The sequence below is a fragment of the Meriones unguiculatus genome, chromosome 1 (assembly GCF_030254825.1).
Source record: "Meriones unguiculatus strain TT.TT164.6M chromosome 1, Bangor_MerUng_6.1, whole genome shotgun sequence".
Taxonomy (NCBI): Eukaryota; Metazoa; Chordata; class Mammalia; order Rodentia; family Muridae; genus Meriones; species Meriones unguiculatus.
Window position 1 is genome coordinate 71,702,626 of NC_083349.1, and position 22,287 is coordinate 71,724,912.

The 22,287-nt window shown below is 45.9% G+C and overlaps 1 protein-coding gene across 11 annotated transcripts in view; it reads left to right on the forward strand.

Annotated features, from left to right (window-relative positions):
* Positions 1-3,046: 3,046 nt before the first annotated feature.
* The window catches only part of Atrnl1 (attractin like 1), a 563,418-nt gene continuing 544,177 nt past the window's right edge, over positions 3,047-22,287 (forward strand). For 4 of the 11 annotated variants that reach the window (XM_060391728.1, XM_060391729.1, XM_060391727.1 and 1 more), the window contains exons 1-3: positions 3,053-3,562; positions 17,601-17,684; positions 18,743-18,856. In XM_060391728.1, the coding sequence (XP_060247711.1) occupies positions 3,285-3,562; positions 17,601-17,684; positions 18,743-18,856 (476 nt within the window). In that variant the 5' untranslated portion in view covers positions 3,053-3,284. Of the gene's footprint in view, positions 3,563-17,600; positions 17,685-18,742; positions 18,857-22,287 lie in introns of all 11 variants that reach the window. The other 7 variants (XM_060391717.1, XM_060391720.1, XM_060391724.1 and 4 more) reach the window with 4 other exon arrangements.

The window sequence follows — 22,287 nt, forward strand, 5'->3', positions numbered from 1 at the left end:
GGGGTTGCTCTCCTCTGAGTCCATGCTGAACAACGGGCAGAGCATAGCTCACTGACAAAGTTTGGCTTTCATCAGTCTAAACACGATCTTTTGCTTTTTGGATAACAAAAAATCAGTATCCCTTTCCTCTAGCTGGGCTGCCTTGTCTGGCCTCAGTGTGAAAGGGTGCTTAGTCCTGCTTTGACTTAAGCTGTCACGGTGGCCTGGTACCCCTTAGGGGTGTGGGATTCTCTGAGAAGAAGGAGGGTGGATGAGGGAGGGGGCATAAGGGTGGGGCTGGGAGGAGAAGAGGGAGGATCAGGCTGTAAAGTGATTAAATAAATAAATCAATGAAAAAAACCCCAGTATGATGGATCTATTTCACTTTTTTCCTGTTCTTTAAAAAGTATCATTTGAATGTCCTTTGAACAGTTTGGCAATGAGATGTCTTACATTTTTTCCTATTATAAAGCTTTTAATGGAAGTGAAGCAAAACGACCCAACTATCCACGAGTCCTGATGTTAATCAATTGCTAGGAGAACAAAGCAGTTATGTTTCCTCTTAGAGAAGTTTTAAATCACTAATTCTAAATCATTTCATTTACTTCAGTGAAACTGACTTTCGTCCTCTTATGTGTTTGGGGTTATTTTTGTCTTCCTGCCAGGTTCATGACTGCCATCTCCAAAGCCATGAGTTACCTCAGCTTGCTTAGCTAGGGTGCTGACAACCCTTGTGTTTTAAGACTCTCTGTAGGCTTTGCCAGTGCCATTTCAGTTCTCTGTGTTTATAGCTTCAAATGATATGACACATGTGTTTCAGGCTCACAAATTTGTTAGCCCGATAGAAGATAAACCTATTCAAAGGTAGACACCATCCTGTTCATTTTTGTTCTTTGAACCTTGAACTTATCTTAGGTGCTCATAAAGCGTCAACGGAAACTATCTGAGGGAGAAATATGATCTAGGGAGAATGGAAATTCTGTGTGATCCTTATGCAAATAATTTTACATGAATTTAATATATTCAATTCTATTCGAAAGGTAATATTGAGAGGAGGCCTGCAGGCTGTTCAGGGTAAGGTAAAGATCACAGTGGCCAGGTGGTAAAAGAAGAGTGTTTTGAACAGGCAAAGCCTCTGCTCAGATGCAGGTTACAGCCGTGTGTGGCTGGGCTGTGATGGCGCTCGTTAGAGAGCCTCTTTGAATTACCTTCACTCTCACCAGAGGCGTTGAAGAGTTGGCCACTTTCCACAAGTCTGAAAGTGACTCTCCATTAGATGTGATAGAGAGATATGGCGGACTTTAAACTTCGATGTCAGGAGGAACGGAAAAGCAGCAGAGATTGTTCACGAACGGTGGGTCCTAAAAGGAGTTTGCATTCTTTTCTGTCACTGGCCTATAATATTCTTCTAATGTGCCCTCCCCTCTTCTTCCTGAAGAACGTCAAAATGTGGAAAAGGTGTGAAAGGAGGAGCAGGCCAAAGTCCAGGCTGGTGCTCCTGAGAACCAGCTGCCTTTCTTCTCCTCTTGAGAAGGAGCCTTTTTCTGGAGCTTTGTCTTCCCCTTAAGTCACTGCTGAGGTATTTGCAAACCAAGCCAGCACTTATGTTTTATTCACCAAAGCAGAACAAAGCAGCTGCAAACAGAAGCTGAAAGCTGGAAAGGCGCACGAGTCCCGGGGCCACTGCAGCCTGGCGCCCACCTGCCCCACCGCCACGCGGCCTCACGCCCTTCCCTCATCTCCCTCCTCTGCGAAATGGGGTTAAGAGAGGATTTTCTCTGCGATGTGGGGATGATGGAGATTAAGAGAGACGACGCGGGCACATTATTCCCAAAGTAAACCCGAACTGAATCTTAGCAATAATATTATGACTGTGTGGTCACAACCAGAACTTTTCTCCCCGGCTGTCAGCCCTGTCTGGTGAGCGCCGCGCTCTTGCTCACCCGCCTGCTCTTTGCAGACTGCGCGAGGTGGCATGCCTGCCATGTGTGCGCTGCTTCCTCCCCAGGGCTTTGCAGGAGGCCCGGGGAGCGCGAGCACCAAAGCACGGGACCTGCTCAGCCGGTGCCGTCCAAACTCGGAGTCAGCTGAAGGAAGCTCTGGAGAGCGCGGAGGGGGCGGCCTCCCCTGGAAACTCGCCGCTCGCTGAAGGAAACGGCCCGAAGCCGCAACGTTTTCAAGACAAGACTGTCCCAGGCGAAGGCGGAAACCCGCTCAAGCAGAAGAGATTCCTGGGGTTCCGAGGCGGGGTCGGGGCTCAGGATCCCGCAGCTCTTTGTTGGGGTCGGAGCCCCGACTCGGCGGATAAAGAGCCGCCCGCGGCCGAGGCGCCCACGGCCCCGGCCTCGCGCCCCGCAGCCCCTCGCCCACTCCGCGCTGGCCTGCACCCCTCCCCCCCCCACACGCGGGGCCTTTAAGACTTTCGGGGCCGCACACGCTCGGCTCTTTGTGTGTAGTTGGAGTTTTTAAGATAAAAAAAAAAAAAAAAGGACGCAGAAGAGGGGCCTTGCGGGAGGCCGGGCACGCGCTGCCCTCGCGGAACTCCAAGCCGGGTGGCCGGCTCGTCTGTGGGGCTCCGCGGCGCGGGCCACGCCTGGGGGACGCGCTCCGGTCGGCGCCGGCCGGGTGGGCGCGCGTGGGGGAGTCCCGGGTCCCTGGCCGGGGCCGGGCGAGACCACAGCGCGCGCACCGAGGGGGGCCGGCCCCAGCGCGCGCGCCCGAGGGGCTCCCCTTCCCGGCGCCGGCTGCGGCCGCGGCCACGGCCACCGGAGCGGCGGGCGCGCGGCGGGGGCGCGGCTCCGGGGGTCGGGAGGGGGCGGCGGGAGGCAGCCGGGCCGCCTCCCCTCCCTGCGCGCGGTGGACGCGCCCGGCTCGGGGGCTCCCGCTCGCCCCGCCTCCCGGGCGCGCGGCTCCCCCGGCCCCGGCGCTTGGCGCGGTCCGCAGGCGAGGCGGGGCCGCGCGGGTCCCCTCCCCCTCCGCGCGGTCCCTCCTGCTCGGGTCCGCTTCGGAGCGCGGGGCGCCGGCGTCTCGCGGAGCTCCCGCGGCTGGGCCGGCCGGCTCGCCCAGGACAAGGTCAGGGGCGCGGGCGGCGATGCCCGAGCGCGCCCGGGGGCCGCCGATCGGAGGCCGCCGCAGCTGGGGCGCGTCGCTCGGGAGCGGACTGCGGGACGGGGGCCGGCGCCGCTGAGCAGCCGGGAGCCGCGGCGGCCGCGAGGTCGGGTGCGCCCGCATCCCTCCCCCAGCCGGGCCAGCAGCAGCCCCGGGCGCGCCCCGCGCGCAGCTCGCCGGGCCGGGCGCCCGGGAAGATGGAGCCGGGAGCGGGGGCTCGGCGGCCGGCCGCCCCGGGGCCGTGCGGGGCTCGGGTGGCGCGCGGCGGGGGCGCCTCCTCCTGGCCGCCGCTGGCCGCCCACCACTGGCTGCTGAGCTACGGCTTCCTCTACCTGGCGCTCTACGCCCAGGTGTCCCAGTCCAAGCCCTGCGAGAGGACCGGCTCCTGCTTTTCGGGTCGCTGTGTCAACTCCACCTGCCTGTGCGACCCGGGCTGGGTCGGGGACCAGTGCCAGCACTGCCAGGGCAGGTTCAAGTAAGTGCCCCCGCGGGACCCCGGCCCCAGCCCCGCCCCGCCCCGCGCCGCCCTCGGGGTGCCCCGTGGACCCGCAGCCGGCTCCCAGCCCGGGCTGGCTCGCTGCTTTCCGCACGTCCTCGCGGCGAGCCATCCTCCGCGCCGAAGGCAGCCTCCCAGCTAAACTTCACCGATCAGGACAGTAACTCTCTCAGAGAAGGAGGGCATAGCTCGGCCACGAACACTGGGAAGTCGGAGGTGTCAAGGTTAGCCTAGTGGCCCAGCGCCTTCCCTGTGCCAGCCGCAGAGTCCCAGAGCAGCCGCACACTTCAGTCGTCTTGGGATTGTTAAAGGGTTAACCGGGGCGTGCTACCTTCCCTACCTCGTCGGAAGTGGTCTGTCCTCGCATTCATTCCCCAAGCCTGGAGCTGATCTGGAGCTCTACTCAGAAAGAGAGAAACCCGGGCAGCGAAGGGAAGTTAATAAGGCTGCACAGAAACTGCCGGGTCGCGATTCCAAACCCACTGCCCCCCAGAACATGCGCTTTTAGCGGTGTTTGTTAGGACAGTTTTGGGGTTGTCTGGGGACGTCGGTTTGGCTTTCCTGCTGAAGATGGCAAGGAGTGTGCATCTTCAGGGTAAAGGCACTTCTCCCTATTGGCTGATTTTAGATTTCCGCCCGCTATAAAAAGAAGTGGGTGGCTGGGGAGGGCCCAGAAGCGCCGTCCTCCTAGGGCCCGCAGGTAGAAGCAGTCACCAGGAAGCTTGCCCTGGACGCTTAGGTGAAGTTTGCTGGCTGACTGGCTGTGAAATTATAGCATGCCGGTGGCTTGTATCTGTGTGAAGATGGTAGCAGAGTCTAGGTGCAGAGTCTGGCTTTGAGGCAGAGGCAAGATTAAGGCTCTCATTAGGACTATATTTCAGGAGAGTTTGCTTGGAGGTTTAATTGCAGCACAATTTTGTTTATTCTCTTTGCCGCATTTTTACTGTTGCTGGCAAGAACAATGCCCCTTATTCAATGAAAAAAATGTTTGTTTTTAAATGACGCTTTCAAATTTTAAGTGGATTTAACTATTTAGTTTGTTGTTTCAGAGGGAAATCTTAGGTGACATTTGTTTGGAGCAGTAAATGTTTCCAGGATTAAGTTTCAGAAATGAATTTAAAATAATTTGAGAGAGGCACCAATTAAAGGTTTAAGATGTTCTCTAACGAGAAGAGATACATCGTGCCTCACAGTAGCCTGTCTCCTCTGGCCGTGGTAGTGCCGGCCAGCGGGTTACCTGTCCACAGAGTATCTTGAATATGTACACTGGGAACAGCCTTCTCAGAATCCGGAGATTGTTTCGTCCACGTGTAACTAGTGGGTCTTGGCTTTAGTGGCGGTGAATCTGCTCCATTTATCTACGGAGGATCCAGGGTTGCGGTTCTGAGCCGATGAATCCAGTGCTGCATAGACAGTAGGGGTACTGGGTAACAGCTAGGTCAGCAGTCCCCGACTGCCCGCAGGCGTTGTCCCACTTAGGAAGAGAATCCACACAGAGAAAGTTAGAAGTAGACCAACACCACCGAGAGATGTCCACGGGCAGGTGGACGGCTGTTAGTGCGGATGCAGCTAGGTGTGTGAGCTTAGTACTCAGGGTTCATCCTGGGGAAGCGCCATTCCTAGGACTCTTGATGCGTGCCACTCCACTTTTCTATGAAATCAAAGTTATCAGGGTGAATATCAGTACAGATCTGTGTTTTCTCATGCAAAGTCTTCAGGGCAAAGAAGGTGTATTTAACGTTAGAGAATACAGCCATTTAGAAAAAAAAATTACTCTTGGTAAAGTACATTGTGAGCTGTGAAAGGTTTATTGAAGATGTATTTTCCAGCATCTGAAGTAAGAACACATGGGAGAGAACTAAACTTGACAGTCTCCTTTCAGCAATTATGGAAGTCTTTACAGAATGATGGCAGCCTCACCATAGTCATGAGAAGTGATAGCAGCCTCACCATAGTCATGAGAAGTGATGGCAGCCTCACCATAGTCATGAGAAGTGATCGATTAATCTTGGTAAGCGGTGTCAAAATTAATTGGTACATTACCTTAGGCTTTTTCTGTGTTGGATGTTTCAGCTAGGGAATGAAGTGTTCTTCCAACGCCCTTTTAGATCTGAATATTGGGCCCTGAGGGAAGAAACGCAGACGCCAATGTGGCACATCCGTCCTAATTCTGTTATTTGCTTCCACTTGAGAAGAATAAAACATTGACAATTATAAGACATTCTGACAATTGTAAACCAAAATAACCCTCCCACATTTTCGCTAACGCGAGACTAAAGGTTTAAAGTGAACATGAACATAAAATGAACATATACTGTCCGGAAGTAGGATAGTAGGATGTTTTTTATTAACCAAAGGGGCAGGATTAGAAATCGTCATTATTTTTTTCTAAGCTACTTTTTTTTTTTTTTTTTTTTTTTGAGATAGGATCTCTCTACACACCCCTGGAACTCACTATGTAGACCAGGCTGGCCTGGAACTTACAGAGATCCTTCTGTCTATGTCTTGCAGAATTAAAGGTGTGTGCCACCATGCCAGGCTTAAGCTACTCTTTAAATGATATATTTATATGGGCTCTTTATTGTTACTTATAGGCAGCCTTTGAGTAATGTGTAAAGCTGAATGTTCTTTGTATGTCTTCGTCTGTTAAGTAAAATTATGAGAGATAATTTATATCATTAAGATATGCAATCACATCATAGGAATTTAAGGCAATCTAAATGGACTGCTCAGTCTAAATTCATGAAGCAGGTTTCCTTCTGTTTATTTCCATTATTTGGCTTCTTAAATAAAATAGGTTTACCCCAGCACTTGTTTGTAAGTTTCTGGAGAATTCCTTTTGGCCTCAGGCTCTTTTACTCAGCCCTCTTTGCTCAGTGCTCTTTCCTGTGCCTCTTGGCTTGGGTAATTACTGGGAGCCTTCTGGTCTCAGCCTAACTACGGTGTTCCAAAGGAGGCGTCTCACTCCCCGCCGTACCTTGTTATGGACTGCTGGCACTGTTGGCCTCCTGAGTGCTGTCAAACAAAGGACCAATTAGCTATTTTCCCTTAGGTCGGCTCACCAGAAACTATAATTTTACCTTGTTGATTTTTCTTCCTCTGGTCTCACGCGTTGAACCCAAGGCCTTACACATGCTCTGCGAGTGCTGTGCTGAGCTGAAACTTAAAATGTGTTTTATTTTTTTGAATTATGTAGTGTGTGTGTGCTTACATGTATGCATCTGTGCACATGCATGTGTGTGTGAATGTGTGTGAATGTGTGTGTGGTATGTGTGAATGTACACATATACATATGTGTACATATGTGTACATATGTATATGTGTGTGATGTATGTATATGTGGTATTTGTGTACTGTGTGTGTATGTGGTATGTGTGTGTGCGTGCACATGCATGTGTGAGCCAAGCGGTCTGGAGGAGGGCTCCAGAGCCCCTGGAGCTGGGGTTGCACATGGTTGTGAGCTAGCACAGGGCATTGGGAGCTGAACTTGGTTCCTCTGCAAGAGCTCATCCGTTTCTCTTGCCCCTGAGCTATAATTTTTAAAGCACAATTTATTTAAAGTTTAGAATTCGGGAAGTTTTGTCTTCTGTATCTATCTCTGAAATGATCACAGTAATAAGGACCATAAAAACAGCAATCACACCCAAAAGTTTTTATTACTGCCCTTCCCCCCCTTCCTCATCCTCAGAACCGCTCATCTGTGTTCTCTCAGCACATTTTTGTTGGTGTTTTAGAGGTTTTTTATATGTGGAATGAATCCTGTATTACATTCTTTCTTTATGTCTTCTTTCGCCATGTATCATTTTGAGAATCGTTCTGTTCCTTTTATTCCTGAATGGTTTCGGATTTGTGGGCACTCTCCATTTGCTTTTCCTTTTGTCCTCTGATGGGCTCTTGAATTGTTTCCTGTTTTTGACTACCCCTTATAGAAATGACTGAACTTTCCTGGAGATGTCTTTGTGTGGACACAGACCTCCATGTTTATTTCTCCATATTTAGGAGAAATACCACATAGTGCAAGTCTGGATCATATGCTAAATACACGTTTAATTGTTTTTATATTAAAGAAATTTTATTTTATTATTTTGTTTCTCCAGCCCACCTGTTTAATCTCCTAAATATAAGAGATTAATATTGCAGAGTAATTGTAATCATGTAACTTCCCAAGCAGCATGAAAATGTTCTAGTTAATGCACATCCTCAACTGTCTAGTTAAATTGTAACAATTGATGAGTGATTTGTCTTTGGTCCTTTTTTTAAACATTCGTTTGTGTGTGTGTGTGTGTGTGTGTGTGTGTGTGTGTGCGTGCATTCATGTGATATGCCACAGTACTTGTGGGGAGGTAAGGTGACAACTTTGGGAGTTAGGTCTACTGTGGGGGTCCTGGATTGGAACTCAGGTTGTCAGAATTGGTGAGTGCCCTTTCCCTGCTGAGCCATCTCATTGGCCCTCACTGGCCTTTAATTTGTGTTCCCCTAATGAGCAATCATATTAAAATCTTGTTTGTGCTTACTTGTCACTTGTTTATCTTCTCTATCAAGGAAACTTTCAAATCTGCATATTCAAATTTCCCCTTAATTTTTTTTAATAAATTATTTTATTTACTGGATAGTTCTTTATCATTTGGAAGTATTTTCTTCCAGGTTGGGGCTATCTTTTATCTTCTTTATTTTTAATTTGTGTATAAGTGTTTCTGTGTGGGGTATGCGCATGCCCAAGAAGGGACGAGGTTTCGTATTTCCCTGGAGCTGGAGTTACAGGCTTTACTGAGCTGCCCATCACGCTGGGAACTGAATTCAAGTCTTCTGCCAGAGCAGTGATGCTAACCACTGGCCAGCTCTCCAGACCCCCGGGCTATCTTTTCTTTCTCTTAATCCTTCTCATCAAATAACAAGGGTTCTCACTTGCACTGGTTTTGGTGTTCCAGTAATGCTGACCTCATAAAATGGAGCCTCATTATTTGCTGGGGGGAGTTTTTGTGGAATTCACATAATTACTTTATTGTGTACTTGGTGGAACTTACCACTTGTCTTAGTTAGGGTTTCTGTGGCTGTGATGACTACCGTGACCAAAGCAACATGGGCGGGCAGGGCTTAACACATCTTAGCACTCTTAAATCATACTCCGTCTCTGCGAGAAGTGGAACAGGAGCTTCAGGCAGGAGCCTGGAGGCAGGGACTAAAGTAGAAGCCATGGGAAACTGCTTAGTAGCCAGCTCTCTCTGGCTTGCTCGAACTGCTTCCTTATCTTCAACAACTCACGCTGTCTGCAGGTGTGGCACTGCCCACAGCTGGCTGGCTGGTCCTGTGCCAGTAGGTCAGGGAAACCTCCCACCGACCTGCCCACAGGCCAATCTGAGGAAGGTATTTTCTCAGTTGAGGCTCCTTCCCAGATGCCCCTAGCTTGTGTCAAGGTGACCAAACCAAACCAAACCAAACCAAACCAAACCTCCAAAACCAACCAACCAACCAAAACCAAACCAAACAAACAAAAAACCCCACCCCAAACAACAACAAAAAACCCAAACAACAACAGAATAGCTAACCAGCACAGCAGTGAACAGTTCCAGACCCAGAATTTATCAGCTCTGCAAAGATCAGGACTGCTGGTCTCAGAAGTGACTTCTCATACCTGACCCCAAGAGCACGACCTCAAAGTAAAGGTGGAGGTGTGAGACTGGAGTGAGACGCCCTGTGCTGCAGAGGTTGGGGGAACAGAGGAAGCCCTGAGTTCCTCTGGTTCCTGACAATGGGTCCAGCATGACCAGCTTCTGCCTGCTCCCGCCACCATGTCTTCTTGTGATAAGAAACATTAAATATTAGTCTTTTCTGTTCAACACTATAACTCTTTTGTTCAAAACATCCTGAGAGAATGCCTGTTGTCTGCATGGATGTGGTCATGCCAAGGCCCCCTAGGCCCCACTGGAGTGGCAGTCTTCTGTGGTGAAGCTCAGAGGGATGGTAAGGCTTTCACCAGTGACCTGTTCATCAGTGTGTAGCAAAGCTGGCAGCTGAAGCTCCTGCCTCCCAGATGCTCGCAGCTGGAGACTGCCCCCCCCACCCCTCGTGCTGAGACCAGCCAGCCCCTCCGCTCTACACAGGATGAACAAGCACTGGGTTCTGGGTTGGGGCCGTAGTAGGCGCTACCCCATCATAGTGGGCAAGGCAGGGCGTAGCAAGAGGACCCCATCATAGTGGGCAAGGCAGGGCGTAGCAAGAGGACCCCATCATAGTGGGCAAGGCAGGGTGTAGCAAGAGGACCCCATCATAGTGGGCAAGGCAGGGCGTAGCAAGAGGTCATTCTAGAATTCATTGTAATGAGCAATAGACTGAAAAACTCTACACACTGAAGAATTGTTTCTCAGCCATACATTAGATAAGGGAGTCATATCCAAGTTAAGGCATTTGAACTACTTAACAAGAAAACTATCTATTTAGAAGCAGCCAAAGGACTTGAATAGAATTCTCTTAAGATACACAAAAGGCCCAAAATACATAAAATGTGTGTCCAACATCACTAAGCGCATTAAAACTCTAATCACCTCATACCTGTTAGAAAACCTATTATTGAAAAGATGAAGGATAGCAAGTGTTGTCTAGAATGAGAAGAAATGAAAGAATTTTAGTGGAAATGTTATTACTTTGCCCATTTTGGAAACAGTGGGAAATTTCTTTAACAAACTGGAGATAGAATCCCATGTGATTCAGCGGTTCCACTTCTGGCCCTGCCTTCCCTCCTGCATGTATTGCAGCAGCATTCACAAGAGCCCAAATTTGAGGAGAATGTAAGTGCTCATCAATAGATGAATGGATTGGAAAAAGTGGCACGTGTCCCAATGAAACACCGAGGCTGAACGGGAGTTATGTCGTTTGCACTGTAAAGGACAATCCAGGGAGCGAATAAACCGGGAGCCAAAGGCACAATAGCCCCTGATCTCACTCACCTGTGGACGCTGAAGATTTGAACTCATCTTGTGAACCGGTGGGTGCTGCAGTGATGGTGAGGAAAGGGCAATGTTTGGCAAAGAGGTGATGTGTAGAAAGTTTCAGGCAGGCAGGAGGAAGTCCTGTGCTCCCTGGTGCAGCAAGATGACCTATGTATATTTCAAAATTTTTATAGGTAAATGTTCTAATCATAAAAAAAAGATGTGAGGTGGTAGGAATGTTAGAGTTTAGTGTGTGTGTGTTTGCATGTACATATGTGCATGTATGTACTTTCATATGGGAACCACAGGCTAACCCTGGGTATTGTGGTCTATTGCTCATGTGCTGTCCACCGTTTTCTTTTCTTTGGAGACAGTGTCTCAGCAAGTGTGCTAGGCTGAGTGGTCAGTGAACCTGAGGATCTGACTGTGTCTGCTCCCCAGTTCTGGGATTGTAAGCTCGTCTCCACCCAGCTAGCCACCTTCCTGTCTCATAGTGTACACGTGTGTCAAAACACCATACTGCACCCCAGAAATACATCCAACCAGTATCTGTTAATAATTGTAAAACGGCAAAAAAGGACCCAGCAAACTAGTCAATATTTCAACTAGAAAATATGTTTTAGGAAAGACGTTTTGGGCTGGATGGAGCTTTCCTGTGTCAAAGTTCTTGCCATGCAAGTGTGAGGACCCGAGTTCAAGTCTCAGAAGCCACATAAAAAGCTGCTGGGCGTGGTGCGTGTGCTATGGGCCAGTAAACCCTGGCAATGCTCTTGTCTTTGCCCACAAAATACCCAAAACAAAACCCCACTATATTTTTTTTGGGTGGGGTGATGTCTGGCAATATCTGTATTTCTTCAAAAATAGGTTTTTTAGAACTAATATCTCCTGTAATCAGGACACACTTCTTATTTCTTTGCATTGTAATTCTTTGTGAGGTAGATGAAGCATCTACAGTGAGGCAGCTCTGGACATTTTCCTTACTCAGTGTTGTTTTTGTTGTTGAGTATGGTTTCATATTTGTTTACTGAGTTTCCTAAACTAATTTCCAATGATTTTATTTTTTATTGTGATCTCTGGTGCCACCATTTTTTTTAAACCTGTGGTCAGCTACTATTTTGATGGCTATTTCCATGATTACCTGGAGCCAAGGAATAAGGAGGTGAGAGATTTGCAGATTTCTTGTGGTCTGCCTTGAGTGAGGCCAAGTTGTTTTTGACTCTCTCTGTCCTTATTTCTGCTTGTCCTGAGCCTAAGGCTGAGCAGAAGTCATATCTCGGAGTCCCTGCAGGTCTTGGCCCCACCTGCAGTCTGGCTGAGGCAAGCATGTTGCTTCATACAACTGCCGGTGTAAACCTGCACGGGACGTTCACCCAGTTCTAAAGACAAGTCTGCGGCCAGTTTTCTCCTTGTTCTCAAGGAATGCCCTTTCCTCTGTCTCTGTCAGAAATGTTGTCCGCCTATTCTGTTTTTGGTATTAATTTGACATTTTGTTGAGTGTTGCTGTTGTTTTGGTATGAGAGCTATTTGTCTGTAATGTTTATTTTTTATTTTTGAAACATTCTCATCAGGTTTTGTGATCTGGAGCAGAGTATACTGACATTATTAAATAAGTTGGAGTGCATTTCTTTTTTCTCTAATATCTGAAAGAAATGACAAAACATTTTTATTATTTCTCATTTAAGTGATGGAAAAATTTTACTAATGAAGCCCACAGGTATTTTTGGTACCTTGTTTTTATTTTAAACTTTCTTTAGCAGATATAGGACTTTGTAAAATTTCTATTTCTTCATTGTTGGTTTTTTTTCAAGTTGTGAGTTTTATAGGTTTTGTTTCCGTTTTATGTAAACCATCAAATTCATTGTCAGGAAGTTTTAATATCCCAGTTTTTCTACTGAATTAGTAGTAACACTGTCCCTGTTTCCTCTCTGATAACTAATATTTTTTCTTTCTTGATGAGTTTTTAGGAGTTTAACACACACATATGCATATGTTATATCTAATAGTACATATATAGTATTATATGAAAACACCTTTTAGTTGTATGAGGTTTTTTATGTGATTTTATTATTTGAGACTTTCTGTGTTTCTTTTACCATATCATTTCTTCCAACTCTGTTTGGATGTGTTCTTCTAGTTTCCTGAGTTATAATTTAGATACTTGGTTTTCAGTTTTCTAATACTTATGTTTAGAGCTATACGTTCTGCTAAGCATTAGTTTAACGTCACCTTACAAGCTTTTGTAGGTTATGATTTTTAGAATGAGTCAACTAAAATGTTTTCTAGATGTCTTTGTGACTCAGAAGCCTGTTTCTTAATTCCCAGACATTTAGGGCTTTTAAACTGATATTCTGTTATTATACATGAGCTGCATGGATTTTGGAAGCATGTTTATTATAGCTAACTTTCATTAATTGATTAAACTGATTTATTTCACTTCTGCTGTTTGTTGCTATGCTATGCCAGAGGACAAATAGCCACTTCCTTCAGTCAGGAGTAGTTTTTATCTCCAGTCTGGCTTTTGAAATACAATTGCTACAGGCTCAGGAAGTTCAAAAAATATGTGGGGATCCTGGTTATAAAGTACATGTGATTATCCAGACTCCTCTAACTCTCAGGGGTCCACAGTTTTGATTTTGGACTTTTTTTGATACTATTTTTAGCATAAGACTTGTGAGGGCTGTGAAGTAAGCCCATGGGGGTCATGGCCAGACACCCACTCATTTCTTCCAATGTTAGAGGCATCTCTTGTGACTGAGTGTGTGGCTTTCTTTCTTTCTTTCTTTCAACATTCCCAACCATATATTTACTTTATTTTTATGATTAATTCACTTAATATCCCGATAGTAGCACCCTTCCTCCCTTCCTCTTCCTCTCCTATCCTCCCCCCAGTCCACTGAAACAGGGAGCCCTTCTCCCCACTGTCTGACCCTAGCCTATCAAGTCTCGTCAGGACTGCCTGGATCCTCTTCCTCTATGGGCTGGCAGTGTTGCCCTGCCAGGGGGAAGTGATCAAAGAGCTGGCAACCAAGTTCATGTCAGAGACAGCCCCTGCACCCCTTACTAGGGAACCCACATGGAGACTGAGCAGTTCATGGGCTACATCTGTGCAGGGGGTCTAGGTCCTCTCTATGAATGGTCTTTGGTTGATGCCTCAGTCTCTGCAGTCAACCATGGGCTCTCTGGATCTCTTTGTAGAGCTCCTGTCCACTCTGGGTCATTCTCCCTCCCCACCCCTGTTCTTCCATAAGACCCCTTGTGCTCTGCCCAGAGTTTGGCTGTAAGCCTTAGCATCTGCTTTGATCCCCTGCTGGGTGGAGTCTTCCACAGGGCATCTTTGGTAGGCTCCTGTCCTGTCTGTCCTGTTCCCTATCTTCAACCACTTCTGGTATCTATTCTATTTGCTCTTCTGAATGAGAATTAAGCATCCTTCCCAGGGTCCACTTTGTTATTTATCTTCTTTAGGTCTGTGGATTTTATCCTATGTTATATGGCTAATATCCACTTATGAGTGAGTGTATGCCATGCATGTCTTTGTGGTCCTGGGTTACATCACTCATGGTTCATTTACACAATGGAATACTACTCATCTATTAAAACCAAGGAAATCATGAAATTTGCAGGCAAATGGATAGAATTAGAAAAGATCATCCTGAGTGAAGTTGCTTTCTTTAGCTCATCATTGTGCTTTTCAGAGCAGCAAACTAATGCTACTGTCTTCAAAGAATTTAGTGAGGGAGGAGGGGAAGGAAGAAGAGGAGGAGGAGGAGGAAAGGAGGAGGTAGATGAGGAGGAAGAGGAAGAGGAGAAAAAGGAGGAGGAGGAACAGGAGGAAGACCGAAATGAGGAGAAAGAGCAGGAGGAAGAAGAGAAGGAGGAGCAGGAGGAGGAGGGTGAATTGTGTGGGGTTCGGAGGACATCTCCTTGGAGTTGATTTTCTCCTTCCACCATGTTGGTACTGGGGAAGCTCAGGCTGTCTGCCTTAGCCGCAGGGACCTTCACTGGCGGAGCCATCTTGCCAAGCCTCTGTGCCTTTTGAAGGCTTGGATAGAGGAGTGGGCAGTCAGGCAGAGGTCAGGGGTCCACCGCCACATGGACTGTTGAAGTTCAGGTCCACAGGGAAGTGCTAGGGACAAGTGTACTCACGCACTGTCAACGTGAAGAGGCCAGGTGCCAGGGCTCTTCTGTTCCTTAGGTTACACTATTTGCTGGCTGAAGGCTGCTCCCAGCGGAAGGCAGATTCCTAATCACACTTTACCACAGTGAGGTTTAGCTGGTGGAGGAGGGCTCTGCAACAAAGATTCAGACACTCCCTGAAGAAATCATACCAGATATAAGAAAGTGTGAGGAAGTCTGAGAGAATATGAACACAGCACTACCACTGTCAGTCACTGCACTGCAGTGTGATCACAGCACTGCCACTGTCAGTCACTGCACTGCAGTGTGAGCAAGCACTGCCACTGTCAGTCACTGCACTGCAGTGTGAGCAAGCACTGCCACTGTCAGTCACTGCACTGCAGTGTGAGCAAGCACTGCCACTGTCAGTCACTGCACTGCAGTGTGAGCAAGCACTGCCACTGTCAGTCACTGCACTGCAGTGTGAGCAAGCACTGCCACTGTCAGTCACTGCACTGCAGTGTGAGCAAGCACTGCCACTGTCAGTCACTGCACTGCAGTGTGAGCAAGCACTGCCACTGTCAGTCACTGCACTGCAGTGTGATCACAGCACTGCCACTGTCAGTCACTGCACTGCAGTGTGAGCAAGCACTGCCACTGTCAGTCACTGCACTGCAGTGTGAGCAAGCACTGCCACTGTCAGTCACTGCACTGCAGTGTGAACAAGCACTGCCACTGTCAGTCACTGCACTGCAGTGTGAGCAAGCACTGCCACTGTCAGTCACTGCACTGCAGTGTGAGCAAGCACTGCCACTGTCAGTCACTGCACTGCAGTGTGATCACAGCACTGCCACTGTCAGTCACTGCACTGCAGTGTGATCACAGCACTGCCACTGTCAGTCACTGCACTGCAGTGTGAGCAAGCACTGCCACTGTCAGTCACTGCACTGCAGTGTGAGCAAGCACTGCCACTGTCAGTCACTGCACTGCAGTGTGAGCAAGCACTGCCACTGTCAGTCACTGCACTGCAGTGTGATCACAGCACTGCCACTGTCAGTCACTGCACTGCAGTGTGAGCAAGCACTGCCACTGTCAGTCACTGCACTGCAGTGTGAGCAAGCACTGCCACTGTCAGTCACTGCACTGCAATATTCCTGTCTTCAATTATTAAGACAGTAGCAAATTATTTTATAAAGTTGCATGGAATTATTCCCGAGAGAACTGTGTTCTCCGTCCTTGCAGTAGTTGATCTTGTCAGTATTGTGCCTTTCCGTGGGGTGCAAAGTGCTGTGTTACTGTACATTTATTTTGCATGAACTTGGTGTTAATGCACTTTGATGTAGTTAGAAAAGAGAACCATAGTTTAACAGATGCTAGCGCTATGATTTGTAGTAGATTAGAGTCATTAGAGGAGAGAGAGCTCTCAGGGATGGAAATGCTTGTGTAAGGAGCCGGAGCCTGTGGTCACGGCTCAGAGTGCCATGTCACCACCTGAAGTGGACAGCGTGCCTGGTGGGTGAGTCTAGTGAATGGTAGGTTATTTCAGGGTTATGGTGGAACTCACTCCCAGCTGCCCTCTGCGCTTACTTTGACACTTTACAAGAAGCCGGGAGCACGGTTTGTGGAAGTGTGTCACTGTAGGAGCTTTGCCTAAAACACAAAAATGCAAGGCTGAGCGGGAAGGCCGGCACCAGTGCTGTGGGCCCCGTGTGTCCATGTGTATTCATGTGGATGGTGCAGCAGTTCAGTGTTGTCAAAGCCACGCCAGCCGCATGAATAGTGGAACCAGGAAGCCTTTTCCCCCAAAGTCTCTCCAGGGTGCTTGTGAGCAGAGCCTGCCAGCTTGCTGTGAAGCCCTTGCCATCTGGCAAAGGAGATCTGTTTGAAGAGTCCAGATCTTTTTCCACACAGATGGGGGCTGGGCTCAGTGTGCCCCATGGACACTTGGCTTCCAGAAGGAGTCTCCCAAACAGATTTGAACTTGCAGTAACTACCCCCTCACTATGCGTTTACCTAAGCAGATACGCTCTCTGCTCGGGCCTGGCCTGGTCGTTAGATACCCTACTTTTACACGTGGTAAGGTGGGTGGGGGGCGTCAGAATCAGCCCCTCTGCTGTTGTTGGAAGTGAAACATTACAGCATACAAACTAGCCTAGTATTTAAGTTGTACTTTACTTTTTTTCATTACAGTACAGATTGCTAACTATTTTACAGAGTTTTTGAAGTTTTAAAATAAAGGAATATATTTTCCACTTATAGAAGTACTTTAATTTTATTTAAAAGTAGATCGTGATATTTGGATATTAAAAGCATCTGTTTATGTGACTACAAAAAGCCAGTTTTTTTTTGTGAGCTATGTATGCACACTGACAAAGTAATTTGTCTAGAAGCAAATTTTTGTCTTAAAATATTTGAAGATTCTGAAGAAGATCTGATGTTTTCTAATTGTGTTCTACTTTAAGCCTTATTTTTAAAGCTAGTTGAGATTGTGTACAAATGTACAGTCAGGAGGGACTGAGAAAGACAGGCTTCGGGATTCTGCCGGATTCGGCTGCCTGACACCCCTGTGACAGACGCATGTGCTGCTGAGCTTCCCGGAGAAGCACACACATGTGGATTTGCGCTCTGCAGATCCGCACCATTCAGAGGGCAATCAGATCCTCTTCCTTCTTTGCCAGAGCCTAAGTCTTGTGATGATAAAACTTAACCTAACCAACATTTTTCATCACAGAACCCATCAGTAAAATGCTCAGTTTTTAATTTACTCTTCCTGCTTTGTCGTTGAAATGGTCATTGTCAAATCTGAAGAAATTTAGACTACACATCTTTTCACTTGTAGAGAGTTGTCATGACAGCCTGAAGTTTGTAAACTATTCTGCCTCGTTCTTTTGGCTGAATGGCTTGAATTTTCTCACACTACTGCCTGCCTTCTTCATACTTCCATGAGGTCATTGTTTGCAATGAATTTTCTTTTTCAGGTTAACAGAACCTTCCGGGTATTTAACAGACGGCCCGATTAACTATAAATATAAAACCAAGTGTACATGGCTGATTGAAGGCTAGTAAGTATACAGTTGAGTTAAATAAGTTACTTTTACTCTGAGATGTTAAAGCAGTAGGTAATATGACTATGTATGTATATTAGTTCCTTTGCTTATTATTGGAATATTTGCTTAATTTTATGAAGTTCAAAAATGTAAATCAGAGTTCTTTCCATTTATGGTGTAATAATTAAATATATATATATTGCTTTTGAATTACATTATTGCAGACTAAACACATAGGCCTCTTGGCTTTTGAGAAACATCTTGTTAGGAACTTTACCAATTCTGTAGAAAGTGTAAAGATATTCTGTGCAGGGTCAGGCTGTTGGTTAATATTTTTCAGCATTTCAATTCTAATAGTCTTTTAAAATTTAAATTGTGCTAAACATCTTTTAAAGATATTGTCATAACATTCTGTAGACACTTTGTAAGGTTTGTTATTATTCTCTTAGGGTGCTTTTCACAGTGAGGAATTTTAGTTATTTAAACTATTATGAGGAGATCATAAATGAATTGGCACTAATTCTTTGGTACTATTTTATGGCTTTTAGACTGTATTTGGAAAGCCATGCTTTTTGGATTACTTTAAAAGTATTTTTAGAACTTCAACAGCTATTTTCTACTATTTACCTTTAGTCTTAGTGTATCACTATTTTGAGAAAAAAAGAAAAATGAAAGAACCCAATGCCTTTACATAAAGGTTCTGTGTCAGTGGGACTAGTTGCTTCTGAGTGCTGAACTTTTGTAACCAACTTTATTTAAATACAGCTCAATATGATAGGATGCATTCATGTTAGTAAATAATTTAATAAGATTTCAGTAAAAAATACATAAAAAGTACGTAATTTCTGCCTTAGTCACGTATATAAGGCCTGCTTTTTATTGTTGATTGAATTTTTAAGAAAGCAAAATGTGTATTTTGAAACCTGTGTCATGACAGCATATCAGCTTTTCTTCTGGTGATTTAATGATTTATAGAAAAAGTATCTGTAAATGTATTTTAAACAAATTTACTATGTCTGATTTTAGTATGTTTTATGTTGATGTGAATGTAAAGGCAGCTCTCCTTTTCCCAGTCCAAATGCAGTGCTCAGGTTAAGGTTCAACCATTTCGCTACGGAATGCAGCTGGGACCACATGTATGTGTACGATGGGGACTCCATATATGCACCGCTAGTTGCTGTGCTCAGGTGAGTGATGGCGTCCACCTGGCGAACGCGCTGACCGCCACGGGGCGTCAATAAGCAGGTGTTCATTCGAGCCTCCCCTCCTGATCTGTCCTCACTTTTCTGCGGTTGCTGGTGGCTGGATTTCAGTGATTACTGCGATACCCTTGTGTAGTGCGGCTGCTAGGTGTAGACAGCATCGTTAAAGTAGACGAGTAGTCCATACTGCAGGAACTCTAGACGTCTTTACAAATGCTTTTTATTTTCACAGTATTTAGTTTATTCCTTTAAGTTGTTTGAAATATGTTGTTACAAACACCTGTTTAGAGATATTTGGGTGAGTTCAGGCTGGCGAATAAGCAAGTGTACACATTTTTAAAAATAGTTGTCTTTTTTGCTTTAGTGAACTGAGGAAGTTTTAAATTCTGAAAACAAGAACTAAGTTATACTTGGGATAAGGATTAGTAAAGGAGGAATTTCTACCAATTCACAGAAATTTGGAAATTTTGGTTACTTCATAGTATTTTATAAGTAGTCAGATAATCAGGATATTAATTTTCAAATCATAGCATTTTAGTATCCATCTAAGCTTTTTAATAATACTGTATTATTGGAAAGTTGTGAATAGGAGGAAAATATGTGAAATATGGAAAAGCATGAACGTATAATATAGGTTTTTGTAGTCAACTTAGCAGCATGATTGTTGACAAATTGCTTGTTATGTTAATTTTTACTTTTGTTATTACACAGTATCTCTCTGGTTCTATCAGAGCTGGAAATTTAACTGTAGATAGAAGTTTGTTGTTTCCACAATTATTTTAATTTTAAATCTTCTTTTCACTGTCTTGCAAATATTTTATTTCATCATAATTTGAAACCCTGTTGGACCGTATTTCTATTTTTTTTATGATTCTATGATTTATGACTGTTTCAGAATGAACCTGTTCGAAGTAGTTTAGGTATTTATTCTGTGATTTTGCTGAAAATACTTGTACAACTCTTAAAACAAGATTTAGTGTGTGTGTTATGTATGTCTGTGTGCACATGTGTGTGCATGTGTGTCTGTGTGCATATGTGTGCGTGTATATGTGTATGTGTGTGTGCGCTCGCGTGTGCGCGCGAGTGAGTGTGTTTGTGTGCGTGTGTGTGTGTGTGTGTGTGTGTACACAAACAGGTGCCTGTGGAGGTGCTGTGGAGGCCAGCAGAGGGCGCTGAGTCCTCAGGATCTGGCTGCTGGGAGCCCTCTGACAGGTTCTGGGAACTGAGCTCTGAGAGCAGCTGAGCCATCCCTTTTGCCCTTTAGAACTTCCATTTTGAGTTTTTTGAACATTGAAAAAAAGAAGAGTTAATAATGTTTGTTTAAGGACTCTAGGTAAAAAAGTAACAGACCCATGAGAATAATTATAATGTAAGAAAATTTTATTATAACAATTAGATAAGATGCTGGCTTGACACCTTTATTTTGACAATTAACACTCCAATTTGCTATCATGTCATTAGTTCTGTGACATTGCTGACAATCACTTAGGGCAATGTTTTTTATTTTCACTCATGTAATGACTTGGTGCTCATTAACAACAGTTTATCAAGTTTTTATCTCGTTGTCAAGCACTCCTGTTGCCTGTCCTGACGGTGCAGTCTGTGCTTTCCTGAGAACAGGGCACCTCAGTGGAGAAAACGCCTCCGCCTCCTTAAGATTGGGCTGAGGGCCAGCTTGTGTTTTCTCAACTGGAGATTGGCGAGGGAGGGTGGGCCCATCCCATTGTGTGTGGCTGGTGTCCCCAGGGGCTGGTGGTCCTGGGGTCTGTAAGAAAGCAGCTGAGCAGGCCGTGAAGAGCAGGCCAGCAGGCAGCACCCTCATGGCCTCTGCATCAGCTCCTGCTCCAGGTTCCTGCCTAGTTTGAGTTTCTGCCTTGGTTTCCTTATGGACTGTGATTCAGGATGTGTCAGCCAAATAAACTGTCTCCTCCACGTTGCTGTGGGTCTAAGACACTGAGGGGATGGAAACTCAAGTTCTCTGAATAACTGCTTGCTGCTAAGCACTGTGGCTGCCAGTGCCATCCAAACCTCTCACAAGCCTTGAGGGTGAGGTAATATTATCTCCCATTTTACAACTGAAAAAAACCGAGACTTAGAGAAACCATTTACCACTAATAGATGCTAAGCCAGGATTAGGATTCACAAGTACATACTGTTTAATTCCACTTTGCTAAGAAAAAGCATGTAATTATTTTAGAGTTATAATGCTATATAAATATTTATTACTCAGCCAACTACATGGATACCTAATATTTAATAACTATGAGAGACTGTCAGAAGCCTGGAGACGTAGTAAGGAGTAAGGCAAAGGTCACTGTGATGCATGCCGACACCACAGCCTGGAGTAGAAGGAAACTTGCTGGGGGGGGGGGGGACACAGGTGGAACTGTCCTCACCATAGACACCAGTTGTAAGTTTGGGATGGGCCCATCCTTTTTTTTCTCTTTGGCCACAAATCCAGGTGACCCATGCTGCCTAATTTTTGATAATTTCTAAGGATGACCCACAGAACTCAGTAAAGTGCTGTATTTGTGGCTACCGTTTCTGTTATCAGGCATAGAGATTGGAAGCAGAAAGAGAGGCAGGAACTGATCTTGGGAGTGGCATCAGCAGGCGCACTCTGTCCTTAGGAGGCGGCCGCCTAGCAGCAGGCTGTCACCGGGCTCCCCAGCTTCAGGTGTCTGCACTCGGTCTTCAGTTGTTTGGTTGTTTCCCTGTGAAGCTTGGTCGTTTGAGTCATTGGCCGTGAGGAGGCTGAGTGCAAATCTTTGCTTTTCCTCTGTTATTAAGTCAGGCTGGTCCCAGATGACTCCAACTCTTTAATCACACGGTTGGTTTTGCTGGAGTGACCATCCGCAACTGAAATGTCACTTCAGTTTCCGCTTTGAAGGGACCATGGACAGAAACTGTCAGGGTCTGCTGTAAGTAGCAAAAACAGTTCATCGCTTGCTTGAGAAATTTTAGGAATTTGAAGATCGTATTTTAGAAATTGGTAGCAAAAGCTGGCCATTCCTTTTTTTTTTTTTTAACTACACAATACTTACACATGAAAGCAATTTTTATACATATTAGGTATAGTCCGATAATGAAAGAATATATCATTTCTGACAATTAGTCAATTATTTCTGGTGAATTTTGATATGAGTAGAAGGTTAACAGGCAAAAGCATAGTACCGGATAGAACATTCTAGAGGGAAAAAACATGCACCGTGTAGGACAATAAGGAAATATTAAGTAATTTTAGGTTTTGTTAGCGTCGGCTCTGTGAAGGGCCACCCGGGGTGAAAACTGAAAGGACAGCCATGAGTCACGTCTGCTGCATGCCCATCTCGTGCCAGGGTGCTCAGGATCGTTGATCACCCTTCGGCACATTCAGGTCTCACGCTGCCCTGTTACTACCACAGACGAGCGTGAAG